A 23372-nucleotide genomic window follows, 5' to 3' on the forward strand; every position below is an offset into this window, starting at 1 on the left:
AATTTGTATATTAAAAAAATTACATAGATTGGCAGTTTTTATCCTATGAAGTATTAAATACCAAAGAAGTAGACAGACCTGAGAACCAAGTTGCCATCACTTTCTTACTGACAGTAAAATGTCATAAAATCTGAATCTTTCTCACTCCCTACTTTAGCATAAAGTATGTCAGACAATCTAGAAGGTGAGACCATTCCCAAAAGTAACTGATATCCTAAAAGCAACTATAATATTTTGGCATTATTATCTTTACATACCCTTCCTTTCTGTTTTTATGCACCTAGACAGTGTAAAATACCAGAATTTTAGAAGTTTTTAAAAGTAGGACAGCCTTTTGTAAGACAGACTCTCCAAGTCAGAGTAAACAGGAAAGCAGTTAAAAGTGAATGAGCAGATAGAAGAGATGCGGTATATTTACACAGTGGAGTACTACTTAGCCACAAAGGGTAATGGGAGTGATCTGTAGGAAAATGGATGCATGCTGAGACACTGTAAAGAGCAAAACAAAGGATAGACAGTGGGAACCAGGGAGACAGATCTTTTGCAAATGGGCAAGGGACCTAGAGATGGACAGGGGGAAGAGGTCGAGGGGCAGGGGAAGTAAAAAGAATTAAGGTGTGTTGTGCACATGCACCTATTTCCCCTGATGAATGTAGCATTCTGTACTGCACACCTGTACCTAATAAAAAATGAAACTAGCCATGAATGAAGGTGTCATTCATGCTACCCACTGAAATCTGTTGAATTTTGAAATAAAGAATATATTGTATAAACATGGAACAAACACTTAAACATGTACTGAGTACCTAGGGATGGTACTTACGGAAAACAAGCCCTGAAGATTTCAAGGCTACATAAGGGTCCTACTCCAGCTTGAGGTCATGAACCAGAAACCTCCTCAGGCCTCAGTTTTCTTTTCTTTAGAGCACAGTGAAATAACTTCTAACCCACGGGGACTGTCATGAGAAATAAATGAAGCACTGAGCTCATGGGAGGTAATAAAAAATTTAGCCGTTTTTCTTCCTCCTTCCAATCTTCACTGAAAAACCTGATAAAACCATGGATCAGAAGGGGCCTAAAAAATTAACCTGAGGACTGCCAGTATTAACTCTTTATGGTGTCCTAGAAAATAAAATCACTAAATTGTCTCTAGAATTATTTCTATGACTTACAGAAATAACTTTTCATTGTATGGAAATGGCTCTACTTTGTAATTCTATAGAATATCGTTCTACAGACATCGTAAGTATGCCATTAAATTTACTATCAATAAATACAAGTAACTGCTACAATTTAAATATTTTCCTCTGAGTAAAAATTCTTTAAAGCCAAGTGTGCTGGCACATGCCTGTAATCTCAGCACTCAGGAGACTGAGGCAGGAGGATCCCCATGAGTTTGAGGCCAGACTGGGCTACCTAGTGAATTTAAAGCTAGCCTGAACTACATAGTAAGACCCTGTCTAAAAAACAAAATAAAGCAAACAGAAAAAGCTTTACACTGAAAATTAAAGAACACTATTTACATTAACAACATGCTATTTTTGTAATCCATGCCGCTGGACACTATTAGTAAGATAAAGAAACCATATGTGAGATTAAAAAAAAAGTAACTCTGAATCATATTCAAAATGGTATTATAATGAATCTGGAGTTTACAGGTTACATAAAAACGAGGCTCCTTCTGAATGTTTCAATATTTTAGGATCATCACTGTCCTGGAAAAGAATTTTGCTTCTCAATTCTCTTATGCTTTGGATCACACACATTGCCTTATGCAGATAAAACCTAGTATTTTGAGAACACGTTATCTGGTTGTTCAGTGACCAGAGGAGTGGTAATGCACGAGGAAGGGATAGTAGGCATTCAGAGTAGTACTACAGGAGAGACAGGCCCTGAGAAGAGAACAGGAGGAAGAGAGGAGTGCCCTGATGACACACTGCCATTTTCTTAAAGAGCATCAAAAATTCCCACTACAAACTCTTAAGGTTACGATTTTAATATTTAAAATGTGTGTAACCTTTTAGGATACATAAATATACTACTAGAAAATACAAATATCTACTTACTAAGATCAAAGAAATGTTGCCAGAAAGCTTCCATCCACTTCTGAAGGTCTGCTCTACTGTCAACTGCAAAAACATGAGTTACAGCTTGTCCAGCAAGAGGGTTAATGACAGAGAAGTTATGGACTCCTTTCTTGGCATCTTTTTCCATTGCCCGAATTCTGGTTTCCTAAAAATTAAAATAAACATTGCTGTTTTAAAAGAAAATCTTTCTCTAATCATTAAAGGAAATGTTTCATTGCTTAGCTACCACATTCACACAAGATGTAATTATAATGCTCATCATTTGAAATTTAAAATATATAATTTTCAGAATTTCAATATTCAAACTCTACAAAGTTTTTAGAAAGAATGCTTTATAAGTTTTACACAGAGCACTCACATTAAATTATAAAATTAAAACATAACTTGTTTTGATCTATCTCAATTTAAGTGAGTTTTCTTTTATATACATCTTAAAATCTGTAATAAAACAAGTACAGCATGTCATAACTTTAATGTGGATTATGTTAACTGTATTTCCAACAGTAATAAAACTGAATCAGTAAAGCATGTTTTTTTCTAATATTTATACATATTACAGCGTTATCAGTTAAAGTAGTAAAACTGTAACAGTGTTTACTGCAGCAAAACAGGTTTTCTTCATTAACATTTCCTTGCTATATAATATTAATTTACAAAGCTAACAGTTAAAGATCCATGAAGTAATCCTTACAAGATTAATTTTTTTTTTTTAGATCCTGAATATAGTATTCTGTCACAGTGGCAATAGTTTCATTCATGTTAATAGTAAGCCTTTTTGAATGGCACCAGGCATAACATTGTAATGACACTGACTGTGTCTACATGTACAAAGTGAACTCATGAGGCACGTATGGTACTTCCAAGCCACATGGCCAACTAACAACTACATGTAGTTCAGACCATCGAATTTTGGGGAATAAGATTTGGAGTAGAACTATGTGTTATGCGAAAATAGGGATTTTACTGCTTATATAATGATCAGTTCTCCACTGCTGTAGGGCAGCACTACCCAGTAGAAACATAACGTGAGCCACATCCAGTATAATTTAACATTTTCTAGAAACCACACTGACAACAGTAAAAAGGGTAAAATTAACTTTAATGGTATACTTTATGTGATCCCAATATATCTAAGATATTTTCACTTTAACATGTAATCAATGTAACAATCTGAGATATTCTATAATCTTTTTTTGTACTGTCTTCAAAGTCTAGTTTGTATTTTACACATAATAGCACATCTCATGTTATGCACATTAACAGCACATCTCAGTTCAGACCAGAAATTTTAAGTGCCCAACAGCTATTAGGAACAGAGGAGCCCTACAGGAACATGCTTAAATCTCCTATGTATGCAGAAAAATATTTTGGTTAGCTATTACAAAAGCTAATTAATGCATCTTGACTTAGCACAATTATCTTACATGTTTTATATATTCTTTGGCCTACTGGTCTGGTTTTCAATTTGTATATATGACAATTAGCTTTATAAAGTCTTTTTGTGTTTTAGACAGGGTCTCACTTTGTAGTTCAAGCTGGCCTTGAACTCATTATGTACTTGAATTTGCAAGAATTTTCCTGACTCAGCCTCCTATATGCTGGGATTACAGGTGTGCGCCACCATGCCTGGTACTTTATAAAGTCTTATAAACTAAATAAATCAATGTGATACTGGAAAACTAGAAGGGGTTGGAAGAAAGGGGAAAAAAGAACTGAAATGTGTTATGTGCATATATCAACTCTCTGCAGTGAAATGTATCATTATGTACTGCAAACATATACTAACTAAAAAAAAATTCTGCCAGACATGGTGGTGCACACCTGTCATCCTAGCATTCAGGAGGCTGAGGCAGGAGGATCATCATGAGTTTGAAGACAGCCTGGAATACATACGCAAATTCAAGGTCAGGGGCACTACATAGTGAGACTATCCCAAAAAAACAAAACAAAGAAGCAAAAAAAATGTTTTTTCTTACTTCACTGAGTATAAGGTGAAGACAAACTGTACGTACAGTCATTACCAAAGTGTATCTAAGTTGGTTTTAGGAAAGTAGGAGAGTTAGGAAAAAAAGCTATTCTGTGACAGGGAGTAAATGCAGGCATGCCAACAGCATCTACTATACAGGGAGTTTTTTCTGAGGGAGTTCATTCTTATTCAAAAGTCACCTGGGAAAAATGTATGCTATACAAAGGAAACACAACTGAACATTTAGAGCATCACACACTGGAGGGACAGTGGCAACCACCATCATCATTCCATCCTATCACTGTAAGAATCTAAAACACTGAATGTCATTCGAGGATTGCAATGGAACTTACAGCCAGCATCTTAGTTTATCATATAACAGGTTCTCTCTACACTCATAAATCCTTGGTAATAAACTTTATGAAGTAACTATGTCTTTTAAGTATTTACAGAATACAAAATATGCTGTCCTAAATGGCATCCTTGCAAGCTGAAAGACTAACTGATCTCCTTTAAAAAAAAAAATTCTTGTTATTGGAATTGTGCTTCCTTCCATTCAATTTCATTTTAATACAAATTCCTGACTAGTTTTCGTATATGAGATTAAAATAGATTCAACTTTTAAGTAAGGAAAATGTGATTTTTGTAGACGTCTGTATTTTTACCAAGGTATCATTTCAATGAAACTGCTGCGTAGAAAATGTGATAAGGCAGATCATTTATATCCTCCTAAGATAATAAAATACAAGATAAACATGATACACTCCATTAGCTCTGGTTACCATAAGTACCATTACATTTTTAATAGGTGAGAAGCTGTAAAAGACGCAAATGAAACACAGAATTTGAATTTATCTCTATATTTTATCACCAAAAATGATCTAACTAAGGAAAACTTTAAACTAAAAATTACATTCACAGGAAAGGTAGTGAAAAAAAGTTCCTCAGAATGTCAGGAAGTTTACAAACTGTTGGTGGTGTAGGCAAATACCAATAATGATGTTCAGGGCTTCATTTCTCAGAATGGGAGAGATCAGGAAGCACTTAGCTGAGTGCTAGGACTGTTATTTCTACGGACCCATAAAAAGTATAGGAGAGGGAAATACCTCTTCTGAGGAGGGCATGAAAGCTGCCAAATGGGGAATTTCCCCTCAGTATTTTTACCACCTAAAATATTGCCTAGCCCCTAATGAGTGGCTGAAAAATATTTGATGAATAAAAAGAATGACAAACAAAATGAACCATTCAGATAATAATAAAAGAAAGGTTTACTTCAATAGACTCAGATCTTACAAACAGTTCCCACAGCCAGGTGTGGTGGCACATGCCTATAATCTCAGCACTTGGGGAGGCTGAGGCAGGAGGATCACAGTGAATTCAGGGCCAGCCTCAGCTAATAAGGCAGTTCAAAACCATTCTGCCTACAAAGCAAGATCCTGTCTCAAAAAAATCATAAGAAGGAAGGAAGAAAGGAAGGAAGGAAGGAAGGAAGGAAGGAAGGAAGGAAGGAAGGAAGGAAGGAAGGAAGGAAAGGAGGAAGGAAGGAAGGAGAGAGAAAAAAAGATTCTCCAGCCAACTCTTTACTGCACAGATAAAGACACGTTCTAAGAAAGAGGTGTTCTATGTGTAACAAGAGGTTTTCACTTTGTTTTTGCTAATTTCAAACTGTTCAGATGACTTGAGGCTGTATATTGAACTTTTACTGATTTGTGGACGGACTTGAAATTATTATGAAATTTTAATAGCTAGCAGGCTTTGCTTTAATAAATCAGCACATAGGGAAGTACAACCTCCCACTATATAAAGTGGAGGAAGGACCCAGACAAGGCCAAACGAAGTCTACAGAAACATAATCTGAGGAGTCAATTTTGTTATAAAAACATAACAAATGGAAGTCAAACTTCCCTTTAGATTTTTCATTATTTTGAATTTAAACTGTTCTTTAACCTTTCCACTTCTGTATAAATGGAAAATTAGTAGACCAGGACTAGATTCTTATTTTATACTTGTTTCTTATCTTACTTTTGACTATATGACCTTAAATAATCTATCACTACAACCAGATTATGGTCTCTACTCTTTCCTATGAAAAAGAATCAGTAATCACTGAGAAATGCCTGATTACCAGGTTGGGTGTAAGAAATGCAGATGATGATTCTGGAACATTTTATTCTTTCCAAAATCACAGATTACTAGGGTTGTGTCAAAAGGATTCAAGAGCCAACCCAAAGAGGCGTGCACTCATCAAAAATGGAACTATTAAAGCACCAATAATAAAATAGTAATGGATTAATACATGACCTGTCTTTAAATTAAATCCATAAATTCAGTATATTTAAAAATTAACTTAATGGTCACCTTTAGAGGATGCTAGGCAATCACCACAGTGTTTGGTAACTGATATATACATGTGAAAATATCAACAATTTATCCTACCTCCGCTGTAAGAATTGTACCTCACAGTGACTAAATCAATGACATAGAGATATCCTAGCTAATAAATGAAGAAAGACTGTTAAGATACTCGGAAGTCACATCCCTAATAAAATAAAGGACCTAAGAAATGCTCATCAGTGATATTAATATGAGTGGAAACCCATTCTGTAATTCCTCCTGTATAAATATACAATATTTTCTAAAATGTATTGTTATTAACTAATCAATAGACCTGATTATGATCCAACAAATGTAAGAAAAAAAATCCAAAGACACAACAAGCAAAATCCAAACTGTGGAAAACCCTGTAGGATAAATCAGTTTCTTCAACAAATACAGTGCGTGTAGATTCCAGGGTGGGAGGAGCCTGCAGACCGAGACTCAAAAACCTCAACAGTCAGCTGAAATACATGGCCATTATTTGAATCCTGATTCAAAAACATTCAAAAATTATGCAACTGAGAAATGTGAACACTGCTTGGATTTTTTATGATATATTAACTACATGTGGTGCTATATCTATAATTATATAAATATATGTATCTTTATATTTATCTATATAAAAATACATTTTATATTTATCTATCCAAAACCATATAATTCTTGTCCACAACTGAGATATTTAAACTCAAATAACATAGTCTCTAGGACTCTAGAGTAGGGGCAATATTTGAAGGTACAGATGAGTCCATTTATACTTTTCTTTGTATAAATCGTATTAAAGTTTTCCAAAACTTTTTTAAAAATTAAAATACAAATGTAAAAAAATGCCAGGTGTGGTGGCATACGCTTGTAATTCTAGCACTTGGGAGGCTGAGGCAAGAGGGTTGCTGTAAGTTCAAGGCCAGCCTGGGCTACATAGTGAGTTGAAGTTCAGCCTGAACTACATAACCTTGTCTCAGAAAACAAACAAACGAAGCAACCAAAATAAGTAAGTCTAGTAGGTGTCTCTTTATTAACTGTAACGCAGATAGTATTTTCACACCTCTCTCATAAACATGTAAAGATAAATGGTTTCTTGACTTTGGCCTAAAGTCCTATTAATCAGCAATAAAAACAAGTAAATGTTGCCGCTTAGGACAAGCTGCAGAGCTTACACACAGTCTAGAGACAAAGAAAGCATGTGGCCGCAGTACGTGGCAAGGAATATCACAGCTATGTAAAGCACTGTACAAATTAACCTAAGCCTTTGGATTTGGAATCAGTTTGATATAACCATTTTCAAAATGCATTAATAAAATCAGATTTAAACTTCCAAATAAAAAGACTATTTAAAAAGTTGTATTTGTTATATTTAATAAAGGACAATTTGAACAGTTGACAGGGCTCAGACAGAACGCTCACAAAATCCCATGTGCTTCATAACTTTGCTTTCTAGGGTCCATGATAAATATAATAGTTAAAAGTAATTTCAAGACAATTTAATAAAGGTCTAGCATACCAAGTAGTGTTATTGATTTGTGTAATGCAGATTATATTATTAAAATGAATGATGTATAGGGTTTAAATCAAGAAAAGACTATTGATCTCAAAGACCCACACTTCTTTTCCATCCCACTCCCATTCCACTGGCAATGGATAAAGCTCTGGCTCATAAATGCTTTCTACAATATATAGGAGATTCAGTTAAGCACCCATTATTGAGAATGTCTTACTCAACAACATTCATATTGAAGTTTTTTGAAGTTGAAGTAATCACTTTGAAGTAAATCACCCTTTCAAATTTGGATTGAAAAGGGGAGGGGAATAGCTTTTAGGCTTTTCTTCCCTTAACGTGACTATTTCCACAGATGGCTCCCTGTGAAAATTAATGAACTAACTTAGGCTTACAGGAAATGCCATTTAGAAGGACAAGAATTATAGTTAGAGAACAGACCCTGTGAACAAAGTAACAGAACTATTATTTATATACCTTAGGAACTGCAAAATTTATGTTTTCACATAATTTTAAAGTAGTGTTAAACAAAATTATTTTCTAAACCAATAAAGAAAAATGACCAAAAGAAAGAACTCTAACTTATATTAAACATATTTAATGTTTAATGCTATTAAGCTTAGAAAGATTTTAGAGACTCAATACTGAAAATATACTAAGACAAAAACATTATTCTTAAGTTTTATTTGGTTCTTACATGCTATATAGCAGAAAATGCCAAATTAACATGTATCAAAGATCCTTTATTTACCTAAGAATACAAAAATAGCATATGTCCTTTAGAAATTTCCACAGAAAGCAGTATGTACATGCAACAATTCACCCAAGACAATTGTAAACTACATGAACTACAAACATGTACAAATAAAATAAAAAATTATAAAAAAGATAATTAAAGTATCTTGCATTTTAAAAGCAAGTAATTTAAGATACTTAATAGGTAGAAAATCTGTAAATTTATCATAATATGAAAGAAGGGGTTGGGGAAGTAAGGAGGAAGAGAATACTTCCGACTCCTGCACTGCATTATGAACGCCAGTAGAATACCAACAAAGACCACCAAGTCCTTACTCAGCAAATTGGTAATGAAGATATTGCATATTTATCCTGCCTTTTCAGGAGAGACTTAATCCATCCCTACTTAAGAAACAGTATTTCAAAAGAAACAAAAGAATGCCCAGTAATATTTGGAAGAGTAGGAAGGATAATATAAGAAAATTATGTGGAATCTCCAAGATTATAACCAGTTCAGGTGAGGAAAATCATAAGCTGATAAACCATTATGTGAAAAATTATTAAGACAACAATGGTAATGACACAGTGTCAAGGCGTCACCTCACTGACTCCCTGCTCCTTGTAAAGAGGAAGTCCTATGCTGGGGAGATGTTGTCAGCAGCAGTAAGACAACCTGATGTCATGTGCCTCCTTGTCTTACACTATAAAAGGTAAAAGGACAAATCACAGGGATAATTTGAAATATGGACTATATAAATGAGGTAAGAAAATTCTTAATTTTACAACTATTAATTATAACAGTAATATAATTACATACATAAGAGGCCCTTATTTTTAAGAGCTGTAGGTTGAAGTAGTCAGAGAATAGGCACCACCATGCTGAAGTCTGACATTTATACAGACCAGCAGGAAACACAGACATACATGAGGAGAATAAGCTACCACGACACTGCTATTAAAGCTGGTGGTGGGGCACGGTGACCAGTATAGCTTTTTGTTTTTCAAATATTCTGTAAACTTGAATCATTTTATAAGTTGAGAAAAATAAACACAAATTAATAGATATATTTAACTGGGACAGTGACTTTTTTGAATATGGAGATAAATGACATTTACTATAAAGGAAGGGTTAAAAAAAATCGGAAGAGGAAGCAGGAAATGAAAAAGATAGTTTCGACAGAGAAAAAGGACAGGAAGCAGCACTGGAGAAAATTAATATGGCAATACTGTAAAGCTAGAAAATGGAAGATTTTGTCATTAGCTTCAACTCTGAGATCAGCAATTAAATTACACTGATTTTCCCAAATGTAGCCCATACCTCATGTTTAGTTTCTAAAATTCTCTTTTGTACTTTAGACAAAAGTCATGTACTGTGGGGAGAGACCATTAAATCATTAGTTTTCAGGGTCCAACACGATCCATGTCGTCCCCAAGTCTAAGGCCAGGTTCATGCAAATTGCTAAATTAATAATTTTCCTGTGAATACGTGATAATCAATTGTGGCATAAGCACAGAAATTTCTAAGTATGCTGATTTTAGTCATTTTAATAATGGTACTGATTGAATATAGCATCCCATTAGTCACCTGGCCATCAGCCTTTATTACTGTTAGGAAAAAATAAGTCAATTAAAAAAATAGTTCAGTCAGTCTATATAAATACTGTATGACTACTCCGAAATTACATCCCCACTGTTAGGGCAGAAATACAGGTGTGATGATATAATAACAAAGGAGTTTCACTGTAGGTATTCTCCTAAATTTAAGTGGTAAAGATTCAATACATGCCTAAGTGATAACTTCGAGGTTTATCATAGCTTCAAACTCATAATCTCATTTTATTGCCATTTCTGTCTTTTAAAACTGACTTAAGATATGTAAGGATACAGGAAAACACCTAATCTTGCCTTCTAAATCAAGTCAAGCTGTATGTCCATAAAAAACAAAAGAAGAGTCTATGAATTTTTATCTTTTCTTTCCTGAGCCATTAGGAAAACAGTGAGTCACCTAGTTTTCCTTACCAGTTTGGCAAGTTCTAGCTGATCTCCGAGTTTGTTTCTTCACTTGTAAACAGAAATCACACACCTGTAAAGCAGGAATGCCGCGCCTGCTTTGCCTACCATGAAGGCTGAGACACATGAGAAGGAAACTCACGAAAACCGTCTTCAGAGAAAGCACATGACTTCAAAATTATCATTTGTTTAGCTTATATTTTAATGTGGTTTATGACTTCATATTCTGTGGTACAAGACGTAAGAAAAATAAGAAGGATTTCATTTTTACTACCTACCTATCTAGTTTAAAAAAAAAAAAAAAAAAAAAAAAACACAAGTTAGACACATAATCATGTATGGGAGAACTCTTGCCAAAAATATTTAACCCGAATCTCGTGAAACAATTAGTCCATATATTCCCAGAGAAAAAAACTGGTCTAGGCTTTTAAAAAGTGTCAGTGCCATGAAAGACCCAAACAAAGGCAGGACACGAAGGGCACAATTTAGATAAAAGGAAACAAAGACACGGTAGTCATGGATTCTGAACCAAACAATAAATAAGAATTTGAAAAAATCATTTTGGGGACAACTGCAGCAATCTGCTCTATATTAGATAATATATCAGCAATAAACTTCTTCAGCGTGACAACAGTATTATGGTTACGAAGAAAACTCTCCTTGGTTTTAGGAGAAACACGCTGAAACATTCAGGAAGCCACACTGTTTGCAACCGGTTTTCAAATAACTCTGAAAAAATATTAAACTAGAGAGAAAACACGTGAGAAAATGGTAATAGCTGAAAAGCTAGGTAAATGGTATACAGACGTTTGTTATTCTGTTCCAACCATTTTATATATTTGAAATTTTCAAAAGACTAAGATATAGAAAAGTAAAGGACAATATATAAACAAAACTGTTGACAAGTAATGGAAAACACATTAATTTTTCAGTAATATAATTATACTTCTCTTAAAACTTTGTAAGCCAAAATATATTCACTATGTTATCATACTGAGGTAATAATTATTCATAGTATTTAAGAGCCTCACTAAGCTTTTTATAAACAAAACAGGTAAATCAGGTAGACTATATAATAAAAGGTCACATAAAAGATTTCCTTCAGGTAAAAAGCGATGTAAACAGACTAGACAAAAATGTTATTATTGGAAAAGCTCATGGAGCTAAAGTCATATCCATATAGATCAGGAGACTGTACCCACATGTTTTCAAGAATACAACTGCAATATGATTTAATATTTTTCTTGTAAAAGAAAGTATCAAACAGTGTAGAATAGATAGTTAACAGATGTGATAGTTCATACAGTCCCTTCAGTAGAACCATTCTAAAGGCATGCAAGTAAAACAACTAGAAACAAAGTATGGTCTACAGGCAGAAAACATTGTATTTTGCTCTAGAAATACCATTATTCTAGAATAGGAGTACTATAAAAAGTGTAGGGGGGAATTCTCTAATAAACACTAGCCTAGGAAAATACATAAAAATAAATTTAAGACATTGGGATAAAACACACTAAATCAGCCTTATCTTAAAGTTTTCTGATAGATTTGGGGTGAAAAACTTGATAAATTTCATGAGCTTCCTTTGTATCAAACCTGTCAGAAATGTTAATACAGTTAACAGATTCTCTAGGCAGTAAGTACCATTTTTTAAGAGCAGTAAAAATATTCAACTATTCCAAATGAACGTTCAGGATTTCCTGCCCTGTCAGAGGTTGGACAACTACCATCAATTCTGTAAGAAATCAGAAGGACTACTCAGGAATGTCTTTTCATGGGTTCATTTGAATATTAACTACAAAGAGCATCAGTGTGACATGAGTTAACAATTTATGTTCATACTATTTGTAGTAAAATGTTTTCACAAAAAATGTAAATACATTCTAAATGTGGAGTCACATCCTCTGATTTAAAACCTATACTAGCATGGACTTCCATCACTGTGGACTCTTCTTAGGAAATATACAGTGTTTCCTTTAAAGGATAAGCTCTGTAATGCAAAAAAATAAAAGATTCAATTATCTTTAAGACCTAATTTGCTTTTAGAAATCCTTTTCTTCATAAAATGGCAACTTTAAAATTACATAGATAAGAAAAACATCACAAAACATTGTTACCTGTATTTTGAAAATAGCATTTCATTTACCTTATGAATGGGCACTACCAAGGTTGGTTCCACTTTAGCTTCAATTTCTTCAGGACTATAAAAGCAATACAGTTTTCCCCCTCTCAAAACACAATACAGCCTCCTCCAAACAGTTAGACCGTCTATCACTTGCTGGAAAAAAAAAAATCAAGAAGCTATCAATTTTAAATCATCATCATAACTCTAAATTCAATGCAATACTTAAGCTGTCAAAGTTGAATTCAATTTTAAGAACTTTTAAAATGTAACAGAATCACCCAATAATGTGCTACAGAATAAGTAGCACATCTGCTTAAAATCCAAGAGTAAGTTTATATCAGAGAAGAAAAGTTTGAAAATCTCAAAAAGTATTAAACAAAATGAAACTAGTGATTACCACATAATTTAAACAAAATCATAAATCAATGCAGCTTTTAGAACAGTTAGCCTATTAAAAAATTACTGTTCAGAATTCCATAGCAATTCATCAAATGACTCAGGACAATTATAAAAAAAATCCTAATGTTGAAAATATAATTTTCCCTTACTGCTCTCAGAACATTAGAAAATGTTGACTACCTGGTAAGAATGCAAATTTTCTATCTTAATGGAATCTTTTAGAAAAAGCTATTGATTCACTGAAGCCCACAATTAATTATTTACTGAATATAAATAACTAAGGTTATAAATAAATCAGGAATGGGTTGCACAGAGGCAGCTTTGGGAGCCCAGCGGCCTGAATTGTGCCAAAAGCCGTCTGCCAGAGGGCCTTTCTGTGAAAGGTGTTGCGCAGCCTCGTCATTTTCCACAAGGAGGCCTCTGTTGCCAATTACCCAGCCACTGTAGGACCAGGAGCACAGAGGTAGCTCCCCAGCCATCAGAACTGCACCAGAGCCTCCCCCTTGCCATCCTTCATACTCTGGCATCCCCGCAGTTTCTAATAACATTTTTAAAATTAACATTGAAAAGGGGCTTCTCAGTATTAGAAGCTCAAACAACTGCCTGTATGCTCAGATCTCAACTGGAGCTAAAACTGTAAGATATTTAAAATCTGCTAACCTGCTGATTAAGAAATCCTGCAAATGCATCCTCAGCCATGCAAGCTGGCTGGGCCACTAATCGGCAGCACATGTTGCCATATAAGGGAAGCCAAAATGAAGACTCCTCTATTTAAAGGAGAAAGAAAAATAATCAAGTTACAAACATGTTTATTTAAGGTCATTATGCATTTTGTAATTTTCTTTTCACAACTTTTTACTTTATACAAGAACATACTTTGGTATTATTTTCATATAATGGTTTACCTATTTAAATACTAGCACCATATTTAATGACAAAATCAAATATGAAAAAGCAGAAAACACATGATATTAAAACCTATAAGTTTAGCGGCTGAAATAGCCATGGATGTTTTAATCTTGATTTAATTTGTTTTGTTTTTTGAGACAGAGTCTTGCTATATAGATCAGGCTAGCCTTGAACTCACTATGTACCCCAGGCTGGCCTTCAACCTATGGCAATCCTCCAGCCTCAGCCTCCTGAGTGCTAGGATTATAGGCATGCACCACCATGCCTGGCTCATTTAATTTGATCTTAAAAGTTATACCATGGAGATACTCAAGGAACATAAGTAAACTCATTTAATACAAAAATCCTACTAAAGTGATTTATTTGTCAAGTTCTACTTTTTTGCTCTTGATTCTCATTATCAAAATTAGCAAAGTGATTCTCTAAATAAGGTATCATTTCCGCCAACAACACAAGATAAATTAATAACCCTTTCTGGCACGTTCCCTTCCCTTCCTTTCCCTTCCCACACTAAGCACACTAGGTATAGCCGACAGGGTGAGCACTGGAAAGGGGTTCCAGGAGGAGCTGTGAGGTGCTTGCGATGAATGAGGGAGCAAGGCAGGACAAGGAGGGTGACAAGGGGGAGGACAGCGTGAGGAGTCAGAGCCTGACTGGGCTCACAGGCACCCACACGAAGGCAAGCACGTGGGACTGCCCTCTGAAAGGGCACATACAGTTGTGGGGGGCCTGGTGCAGGAAGTGAGGCCCCGCGGAGAGCAGGGTGCCTCTGCGTAGAGCGGTTGCTCGCAGTAAGGCGCCAAGACCCAAACTGCAGAAGAGCGGCCACAGGCGCTGGCCGCCCCCTCTGGGAGAAACGGCTGATTCTGGGCGGCGGCAGGGGAGTGCGCGATGAGCTGAAAAGCCTCGGTACCGCACAGACCAAGAGTGCTCAAAGAATAATACAACAAGGCAGGGACGCCATCTGGAACGGATTCCCATGGGCCGCATTTGGGACAACTTGAACCTCAAGATAATCAATGATAGTAACAGATATGATGATGCAATGGATAAAATTGGAAAAATATGAATGCGTAATTTGGAAATCTAGTAAGAATTGTATACTTACACAGTTTTAAAATACCCCATCCTCCCATAAAATATTCATTAATTACAGAGTGGAAAACAAAAGAGTAATTTTACAGCAGAGAGGCTTGGCAGATACCACCCTAGCCAAGGAATCAAAGCGACACATCACTAACATGGGATGGGAAGACTCAAAGTAAGCCACCAGATAGGATGCAATGACAACACAGCACCACTGCCAAAGACACACATTCTGAATCTTACCCCAAGAAATATGAGACAAATCCAAATGGAGACCTCTAATGAAATAACTGACTAACATCTGATCATTAGAAATATCAAGGTCATGAAAGTCAGAGAAAGACTGACACTATTCAGACTGAGGGAAATTAAAACCCTATGAAATTAAATGCAATATAAGATTCCGCACTCAGGGATCATTTCACCATATTATTGGAAAAATAGGCAATACCTGAGTGAGGTCTGAGAATTAGATAGTAATAATCTACTGATACTTATTTCCTGAGTTCAGTAGTCGAGCTATGTGGAAAGACTTGATAATGGCTAATATGCATTCATATACTTAGGGGTCATCAAGTGCTAATTTTCTATTATATCTTTTTGGGGAAAAAAGAGCTTGACTTTCAACTTGCATATTTTAGAAATTTCTTTCAAAAAAATTATTATGACATTCCCTCAATCTAATGTCCAAGTGGATTTATATCCTCTGCATCTATATGGAAGGAAAGTACTGAATAGTTAATTCTGGTATCAGATCACAAATAAATCCAATATATGGCCTTTAGTTCACACTGGTCCATACAGAAAGGATTAAAGTTCCCATTACACCTCCGTTGGTAGCACCCATAAAATCACTAGCCATAGGGCTGGGGATTTAGCTCAGCGGCAAAGCACCTGACTGGCAATCGCAAGGTCGTGAGTTCAATTCCCAGTACCGGAAAAAAAAAAAAAAAAAAATCGCTAGCCATTGGCTTTAATTATTATTTGCCTCAAAGCCTCTGGAAAACACATTTTTGATGAAATAGTTACCTATATAAAACATAAGACAGTAAAGGTTTAATGTATCAGTTAAAGGAAAAAGAACACCTTAAATGAAAAGTATAAAAATAAAACAACAAAAGTTTTTAACAACTTACGTAAATTCTACTATAGAATAGTAAACAACCAATTTTCTAGGACTAGTCAAACTTTTTACTAATATATGGTTAAAACTGCTATTTTTTAAGAAATAAAGGGTTGACCTGAGAGAAATAAATGCATAAATACATGCAATGACCTGAAATGCAAACTAAAATAGAGCCACTTTCGTAAAATAGGCAGGAAATGAAATAAAAATTCTATAGAGGGCATGCACCTGAGTAATACATCAGAAATTTATATAAGAAATCTCAGATTTATAAATGGCTTATGTTTTAAATATTTGTAAATTAGTTGTTTTAATTTAGAATGCACTTCCTAAAGAAACAAAATCATAAATGATTAGATCCCCAGAACTATCTATAACATTGTGCAGCCAATAACGTATCTGGAACCTCAATATCACATGTGACAATGTGTGTCTCTGGTAAAATGAGTTCAGATTTCATGACAAGCAAAGGAAATAAGTCCTTTCACCCGTAGTCTTTGAAAAGGGATTCCAGATGCAGAATTCCTTGGTCTACGGCCCTGCAATAACATTACTTCTAATCTAGGTTTATAGGTTGGGACCAGTGTGGAATAAAATAATACCTTCTCTATACTTCTAATAAAAAGTATGGCATCTTGGCTACTCACATCACATATCTGAAAATCAATTTTTCATTTTAAAATATATGTCTCTTAACAGGTGGGTTGTTATGATGATCAAAAAAGATAATGTACGCATGATACCCACTATGTGCCTTGCACATAAAAGATGCTTCCAATGTTGTATGCAGGGTTGTCTCACTCCCCAGCCCACCCTTTCCACTTTTCATTCTCACCTCTTGGTCCTTGCACAACAAACTAATGAGCTACTTAGCTCCTCTTTTTCTAAGTAGGGGAGGTATAAGGACAATATGCAATAAAGTCAGAAATGAAAGAGCAGTTTGACTTTTCATTATTTAAAGAATTTACTTCATTCATTAATAGTCTCAAATGGGGAACAAAAAGAAGTTTTAAAAAGATGAGGACAAAAACCACAGGATGGAGAAAGAAACTAGAGATCATCTCAGTCACGTGTATATCAATCTACATGACACAGTTCCATTATCTGATGAAGATTGTAAAATTTTCTTAACAAATACAAACTTTAACATACTGTTTGGCCTATGTCCTTCAACCAGCAAGACTATGAAAACTGAGTTTTGGGTTTTATTGTTTTAAGCATAGGTCTCTTCATCTTTACTATGCCTTCACTGTGTTTCTGTACATAGTTACACTGCATGCTTCCCTTGCTTACTTTCTTGAAGAAGAATCTAGTCATATCATATAGAACACTGAAGACAACCAAGGTTATCACTTCCTAAACTGATACCCCTTTTGTAAATGTTATTCCCTTCCACTACTTTTCAACAGACCTGCTTGAAAGAATATGGTCTGGTAAGGGTTCCACTGCCATCACACATCACAGTACCCAGTCTCTGGGTACCAAAACAGAGGTGGCACCTACAGCAGAGCACAGCACAGGGAGCACAGTCTTCCCTGACTATTTGCATCTGACCTCAGCCACTTGCCGGTTATATGACCATACGCTCTTACAGCCTCTAAGTTGTACTTTACTGTCTAGAAAATGTGAATGACAATAAAATGAGGAGCATATAAACTCACAGAGCAGCTAGTGGGAGAACTAGATATGGACCCAAGCCTGGTCACTTCAGAGTACCCTCCCTCATCTATCACTTTATTATAATGCCTCCATATATCTACATCTCACAGTATATCACAATGAAAATTGCTTTAGAAGTGTTGAGAACAGTTTCTGACACAGTATAAGCACTCAGTATATGATATATCTAGAGAAATGACCCAAATGAAATAACAAAAAAATTTTAATTGATAATGCAAGCACTGTTGTAGACTTCAGGTTTTGGATGTTGGCAGGTTAACTATTCAGACCAGTTCTCCCACTGAAAACTACTATATAAAATAAATTATAATTTTTTTTTTCCAAAAGGAACAAAGAAGTAACAAGACTATAAGAAGTTACCAGGACAAACTAGAAGACAAAAGAGAACTAAAAAGTAAGGCAAGTGCAGAAACTGTATTTGTAGTGAGTATATTTACAATCCCAGCAAATCTGATTTTAAGATTTAATGCTCCCAGATGATCAACAATGGAAAAGAAATCAAATTCCAGGGTCTGCACAATGTAAGCAGTTTAACTGGAGATTCTCCTTATAATAAACTCCTATCCCAAAGGAATAACCAACAAGCTAGTGGTGAGCTAGAATTAAACCAAGAAGTAAACCCTGCGCTGAGTTTCCTACTGTCTGAGGGTTCAAAGCTGCCCAGAGAAACTCAGGATGGGTCTCTACATAAAGTGGGCATGGACCGACAGTCCCTCCAGGTGCACTCCAGAAACATCAATGTAGTTCTACTTGTAAAATTTCAATTACACTGATGAGCACACAAAGGTAAATGGATATGTAAGAAGGAATAAAGACCTCACAGGTGAGAATTAATCAAGAAAAAAAAACTAGAAAAACTTTAGATGTCTAAATTATTAGACAATGACAATAAAATAATCACTAAATAAAATATGAAACATTAACAATGTACACAGGGTTTAGAAAGTAACATAGCAGATGTGAAAAGTCAAATAGAAACAAAGACACTGGTGGGAAGATTTAGTAGCAAATCAGACAAAGCTGTAGAAAAAATAAGGGAAATGGAAAAAGACGAGATGGAAAGTAGCTCATAAAGCTTCAGAACTACACAGGAAACAGGGAGGAAAAATAAACATAGAATAGAGAAAGAGAGAATGGAGCAAGGGCTCTCTGAATAGATGAGTGAGATTTTGTTCAAACTGAGGAGACACATCAATTACCAATTAAAAGAAGCTCAAGGAGCCTCAAGCACATAAACAAATTTTACACTTTATTATATCACAATGAAACTTCAGAAAACTAAAGGCAAAGACAAAGTAAAAGATTAATTTCAAAGAGGTGACAAAACTGACAAAATGATTCTCAACAGCTAATAAGAAAATACTGGAAGTGCCGGGTGTGGTGGTGTACGCCTGTAATCTCAGCACTCAGGAGGCTGAGGCAGGAGGATCACTGCAAGTTTGAGGCCAGCCTAGGTTACAAAGTGAGCTCAAGGCCAGTTTGAACTGCATAGTGAGACCCTGTCTCAAAAAGACAAAAAAAAACCTGGAACTATACCTTTAATACTTGTCATGGTTTGTGTCTGAATGCCCCCCCAACAAAGCCTCATGTGGTCATGGTGCACAAGCTTTTTCAGAGATGGCTGAATCAAGAGTATGTGATTGATTCATGGTCCAGTGCTGGAATTAAGGGTGCAAGTGCTATATCTGCCCTAGGGTGGGTAGCTTACACACAATGACAGAAAGAGGCTTGTTTCCCCTTCCTTTGTTGTTTTTGCTGTCTTCTGCCACCATGACTGATGCCCCTTTGCCATGTGCCACCCTGCCTTGGAGCCAGCCCATTATGGACTGAAATCTCTGCAAGTATGAGCTAAATAAACCTTTCCTCCTTTAAATTTGGCTGTCAGGTATTTTGTCTCAGCAATGAGATAAGAAACTAAGGCAAGACTCAAAAGTAAAACTTATCTATGCTATAAAAAATATAGCAAAATAAAACCATTGTCGGTAAAAAGTACCAAAGATGTTTGATATTAAAAGATCTTATTAAAAGTATAATCTAATGATCATACTTTAAGAAGGAAAGTGATCCCAAACACAAGGCAAAAGATACAAATAGCATACAGAAACATGTTGGTAAACCTAAATATTGAATGTATAAATTATCCTATTATCTAAATAAATATTAAATGTATAAATTACTACATAGAAGCAAATAGTATTATACCACAAGAGCCTATAGATTAGAGAAGTAGAGTTTAATGGCTGTAAAGTCCTTTCACTGTCTGAAAAAAGGGGAAAATTAGTGTTAAAGGGAGTTTTAGAATTTAGTATGATGAATAGAATGAACTTATAGAGATAATTTCTAAAAGATAATAAAAAGAATGGATAACTTTAATTAGGACAGGGAAAAACTGAAATGATAAAAGTAATGAATCCTTAAAAAGGAAAGAAAAGATTCCATCAAAAAAGATAACCATAGTATAGGTAAGCATTATAGACATAACACAGGTAATCATGGTAGATAAAACATGACCACATAGATCCATGACACTGCATACAGAAGGACTAAAAGCTCCAGTGAAAATGCATTAATTTTCAAATTCTGCAAATATTAAAAGCCAGTCTAATGCTGTTTAAAGATGCAGGTGTATAATGCAAAAAAAAGATGATTTGAGTTAAAGAACAGACAAAAACATACAATTTAAAAACTGTGTACTTCAGCCAGGTGTGGTGGCACACACCTATAATCCCAGCACTTGGGAGGCTGAGGCAGGAGGATTGCTGCAAGTACAAGGCCACACTGGTATATTATACAGTGAGTTTGAGGCCAGTTTGGGCTACATAGGGATATGCTATGTAAAAAAAAATTGTCTATCAAATAAGAAAGGCTCAAATTATATAAAATGAAAACATGTAACAAGAGTAGAAAAGTTTACAATCATAACATTTTCTCACACCTCTTGTAGTAATGCAGAATATGAAGACTATAGTCATTAACCCTAACAAATAATTAGCATCCATCGACCACACTAGTAAATAATAAAACTGATACACCTATTATAAGAATGAGAATGAAAGCAAAGAGACAGAGGCACAAGAAGCCAGTATCAGGAAAGCAGAGATAGTGCTACAGATATTGCAGAAATTCAACAGATACAAAGATATAATGGACTCTTAAGCTTTCAAATTAAGGCTCATTGACTTCAAATTTACATCAAATGGAAATATATCTACGAAAATATAACTTATTGAAACTGACCCAAGAAATAGCAAAGCTGAAGAACCCTGCAACTATCAAAATACCTGAATCAGTATAAGAGAAATAGTGATATAATCATTCAATGAAATACTATAAGCAATAAAATACATAGTGAATGATGAACAAAAATCAAATCTTGGGAGGTATAATATGATTCCATATACATAAAGTTCAAGCCAAACTAAACTAAATTGCATTATTTAGAGAAGGACACACAGGTGGCAAAACCATAAAGAAAAGCAACTACCACAAAAGCTGGCAAATAATTAAAGGAAACATTAGCAATATTCCATTTCTTCACAGGGAGGTTGTTATGCAGACATTTATCTCATAATTATTTGTTAAGCTATATATTTACATTTCATACTTATTCTCTATTTTTAATGTGATTTTTTGATCATGAACTTAAAAGATATTGTTGTAAAATTACTAATCCCACTAACAGAGTCACCAATCTTTACAACAATAAGTATAAAATAGTACATTTACTACATATTTTTATGTATTTCTCTTTAGAAAATGAACAAGAACATATAATTTAAATCACATTTCTAAACTGCTTTATCAACATTACTTGATATTTTTCATCACAGATAAACTAATCTGGCAAAGTCTTCATACCAAATTTTACAAACCTCAATAACTCAACTTCCTTTCCCACTTTTTTATACATTCTTTCGGAAAAACTGTACTTACAATTATTCAGAGACAAAAGAGTTAAAATAAATTTAGTCTTACCTTCTCTTATATCCTCTGCCAACTGCCAACAAAAGGGTTGGTTTTCTTGATTTCACATTTAAAAATGAGATAGTTCTTTGAGTGGTGAAATTAATTTCAGGTCAAAGATAAGGATTCAAAATATCCAAAACCTTTCTATCTCAGTAAGTTAGCTTTATAAACAACCCTCAGCACAGAGAAAGGAAAAGACTTTCCTTCTTTAGGAATAAAGGATAAATATATTTGAAGGAATCCAGAGAATCACTCATGTCTACATTACCTGAACCAATATCTACTTCTAGGGAACATATTAAAATCAGAAAGTTACTGTTATGACCATGTATATATCAACATAAGGTATGTAGTAAGTGAGATATACAATATACTTACCATTTCCATTAATAGACAGATTATGAGTCTTGAAGCTATCCTCAGCACTTTCCAAGGTAAGGGTAGTATGAGCTAGCAAATGATACTTCACACCACTAACAGTGAGAAAGCAGACATGTGGTAAGTATTTTTGTACGTTCTCTATTACATAAAATATTTAGATGAACAACAAAATAAACAACCTGATTTTAAAATGGGCAAAAGACTTGAATAGACATTTGTCAAAAAATATGTAAAAGGCCAATAAAAACATGCTCAATATCACAAGTCATTTGAAATGCAAATCAAAGCACAGTAAGACACTACTTCATACTATCAAAATGGCTATTAGTAAAAAGAGAAAACCTAAAACCCTAAACAAGCAAACAACAAAAGTCAGAAAATACGAATGTGGAGATATTGGAGCCTCCGTACATTGCTAATAGGAATGTAAAACACTACAGCTGTTATGAAGAATAGTATGGTGGGGGCTGGGGATTTAGCTCAGCAGCACAGCGCCTGCCTGGCATGCGCGAGGTTGTGAGTTCGATTCCCGGTACCAGAGGAAAAAAAAAAGAATAGTATAGTGGTTCCTCAAAAAATTAAAAATAAAATTATAATATGTTCTTTCATATATATCCCAAAGAACTGAAAGTAGGGACTAAAACAAATATGCACCTCATGTTCACAGCAGTGTATTTCCAATAACCAAAAGGCAAAAAAACCTTAAAGGTTCATTTACAGATGAACAAATAAAAAGTTTTAAATATATACACATATGTATACTAACACATATTTCTTTCTCAGTATTAGTGGTGCAAACTATCCTTTGCTGGGGAAGTCAAGGAAGGTGTCTCTGAGGAGCACACTTCAAACACCTGCACATTTTGGTGATAAATTTCTATTATGGCACTTTGTGGTGATAAAAAGTGTATTTCTGCTCAGTAACAACTGTACTTTTTGTGTGAGGAATCTTAATTTTATTCCATCATTTTCATGGTTTTACTGTTTATTTTCTAAAACAGTAAAACCTCAAAGTATCAAAGGGAATGTTT

General features: G+C 34.7%; 1 protein-coding gene and 1 long non-coding RNA gene across 4 annotated transcripts in view; one reads left to right on the forward strand and one right to left on the reverse strand.

Moving 5' to 3' along the window:
• Positions 1–19334, forward strand: part of LOC102020934 — a 46217-nt gene extending 26883 nt beyond the window's left edge. The window contains exon 3 of the long non-coding RNA XR_261146.2: positions 18322–19334. This is a non-coding gene — a long non-coding RNA (uncharacterized LOC102020934). The remainder of the gene's footprint in view (positions 1–18321) is intronic.
• The window catches only part of Rtkn2 (rhotekin 2), a 79249-nt gene that overhangs the window by 7951 nt on the left and 47926 nt on the right, over positions 1–23372 (reverse strand). For all 3 annotated transcript variants that reach the window (XM_013514864.1, XM_005385950.2, XM_005385949.2), the window contains 4 exons: positions 22339–22433; positions 13854–13960; positions 12816–12947; positions 2067–2232 (listed from right to left, as the gene is read on the reverse strand). In XM_013514864.1, the coding sequence (XP_013370318.1) occupies positions 2067–2232; positions 12816–12947; positions 13854–13960; positions 22339–22433 (500 nt within the window). The remainder of the gene's footprint in view (positions 1–2066; positions 2233–12815; positions 12948–13853; positions 13961–22338; positions 22434–23372) is intronic.

Source organism: Chinchilla lanigera, unplaced genomic scaffold (genome assembly GCF_000276665.1).
Source record: "Chinchilla lanigera isolate Chin_1 unplaced genomic scaffold, ChiLan1.0 scaffold00024, whole genome shotgun sequence".
NCBI lineage: Eukaryota > Metazoa > Chordata > Mammalia > Rodentia > Chinchillidae > Chinchilla > Chinchilla lanigera.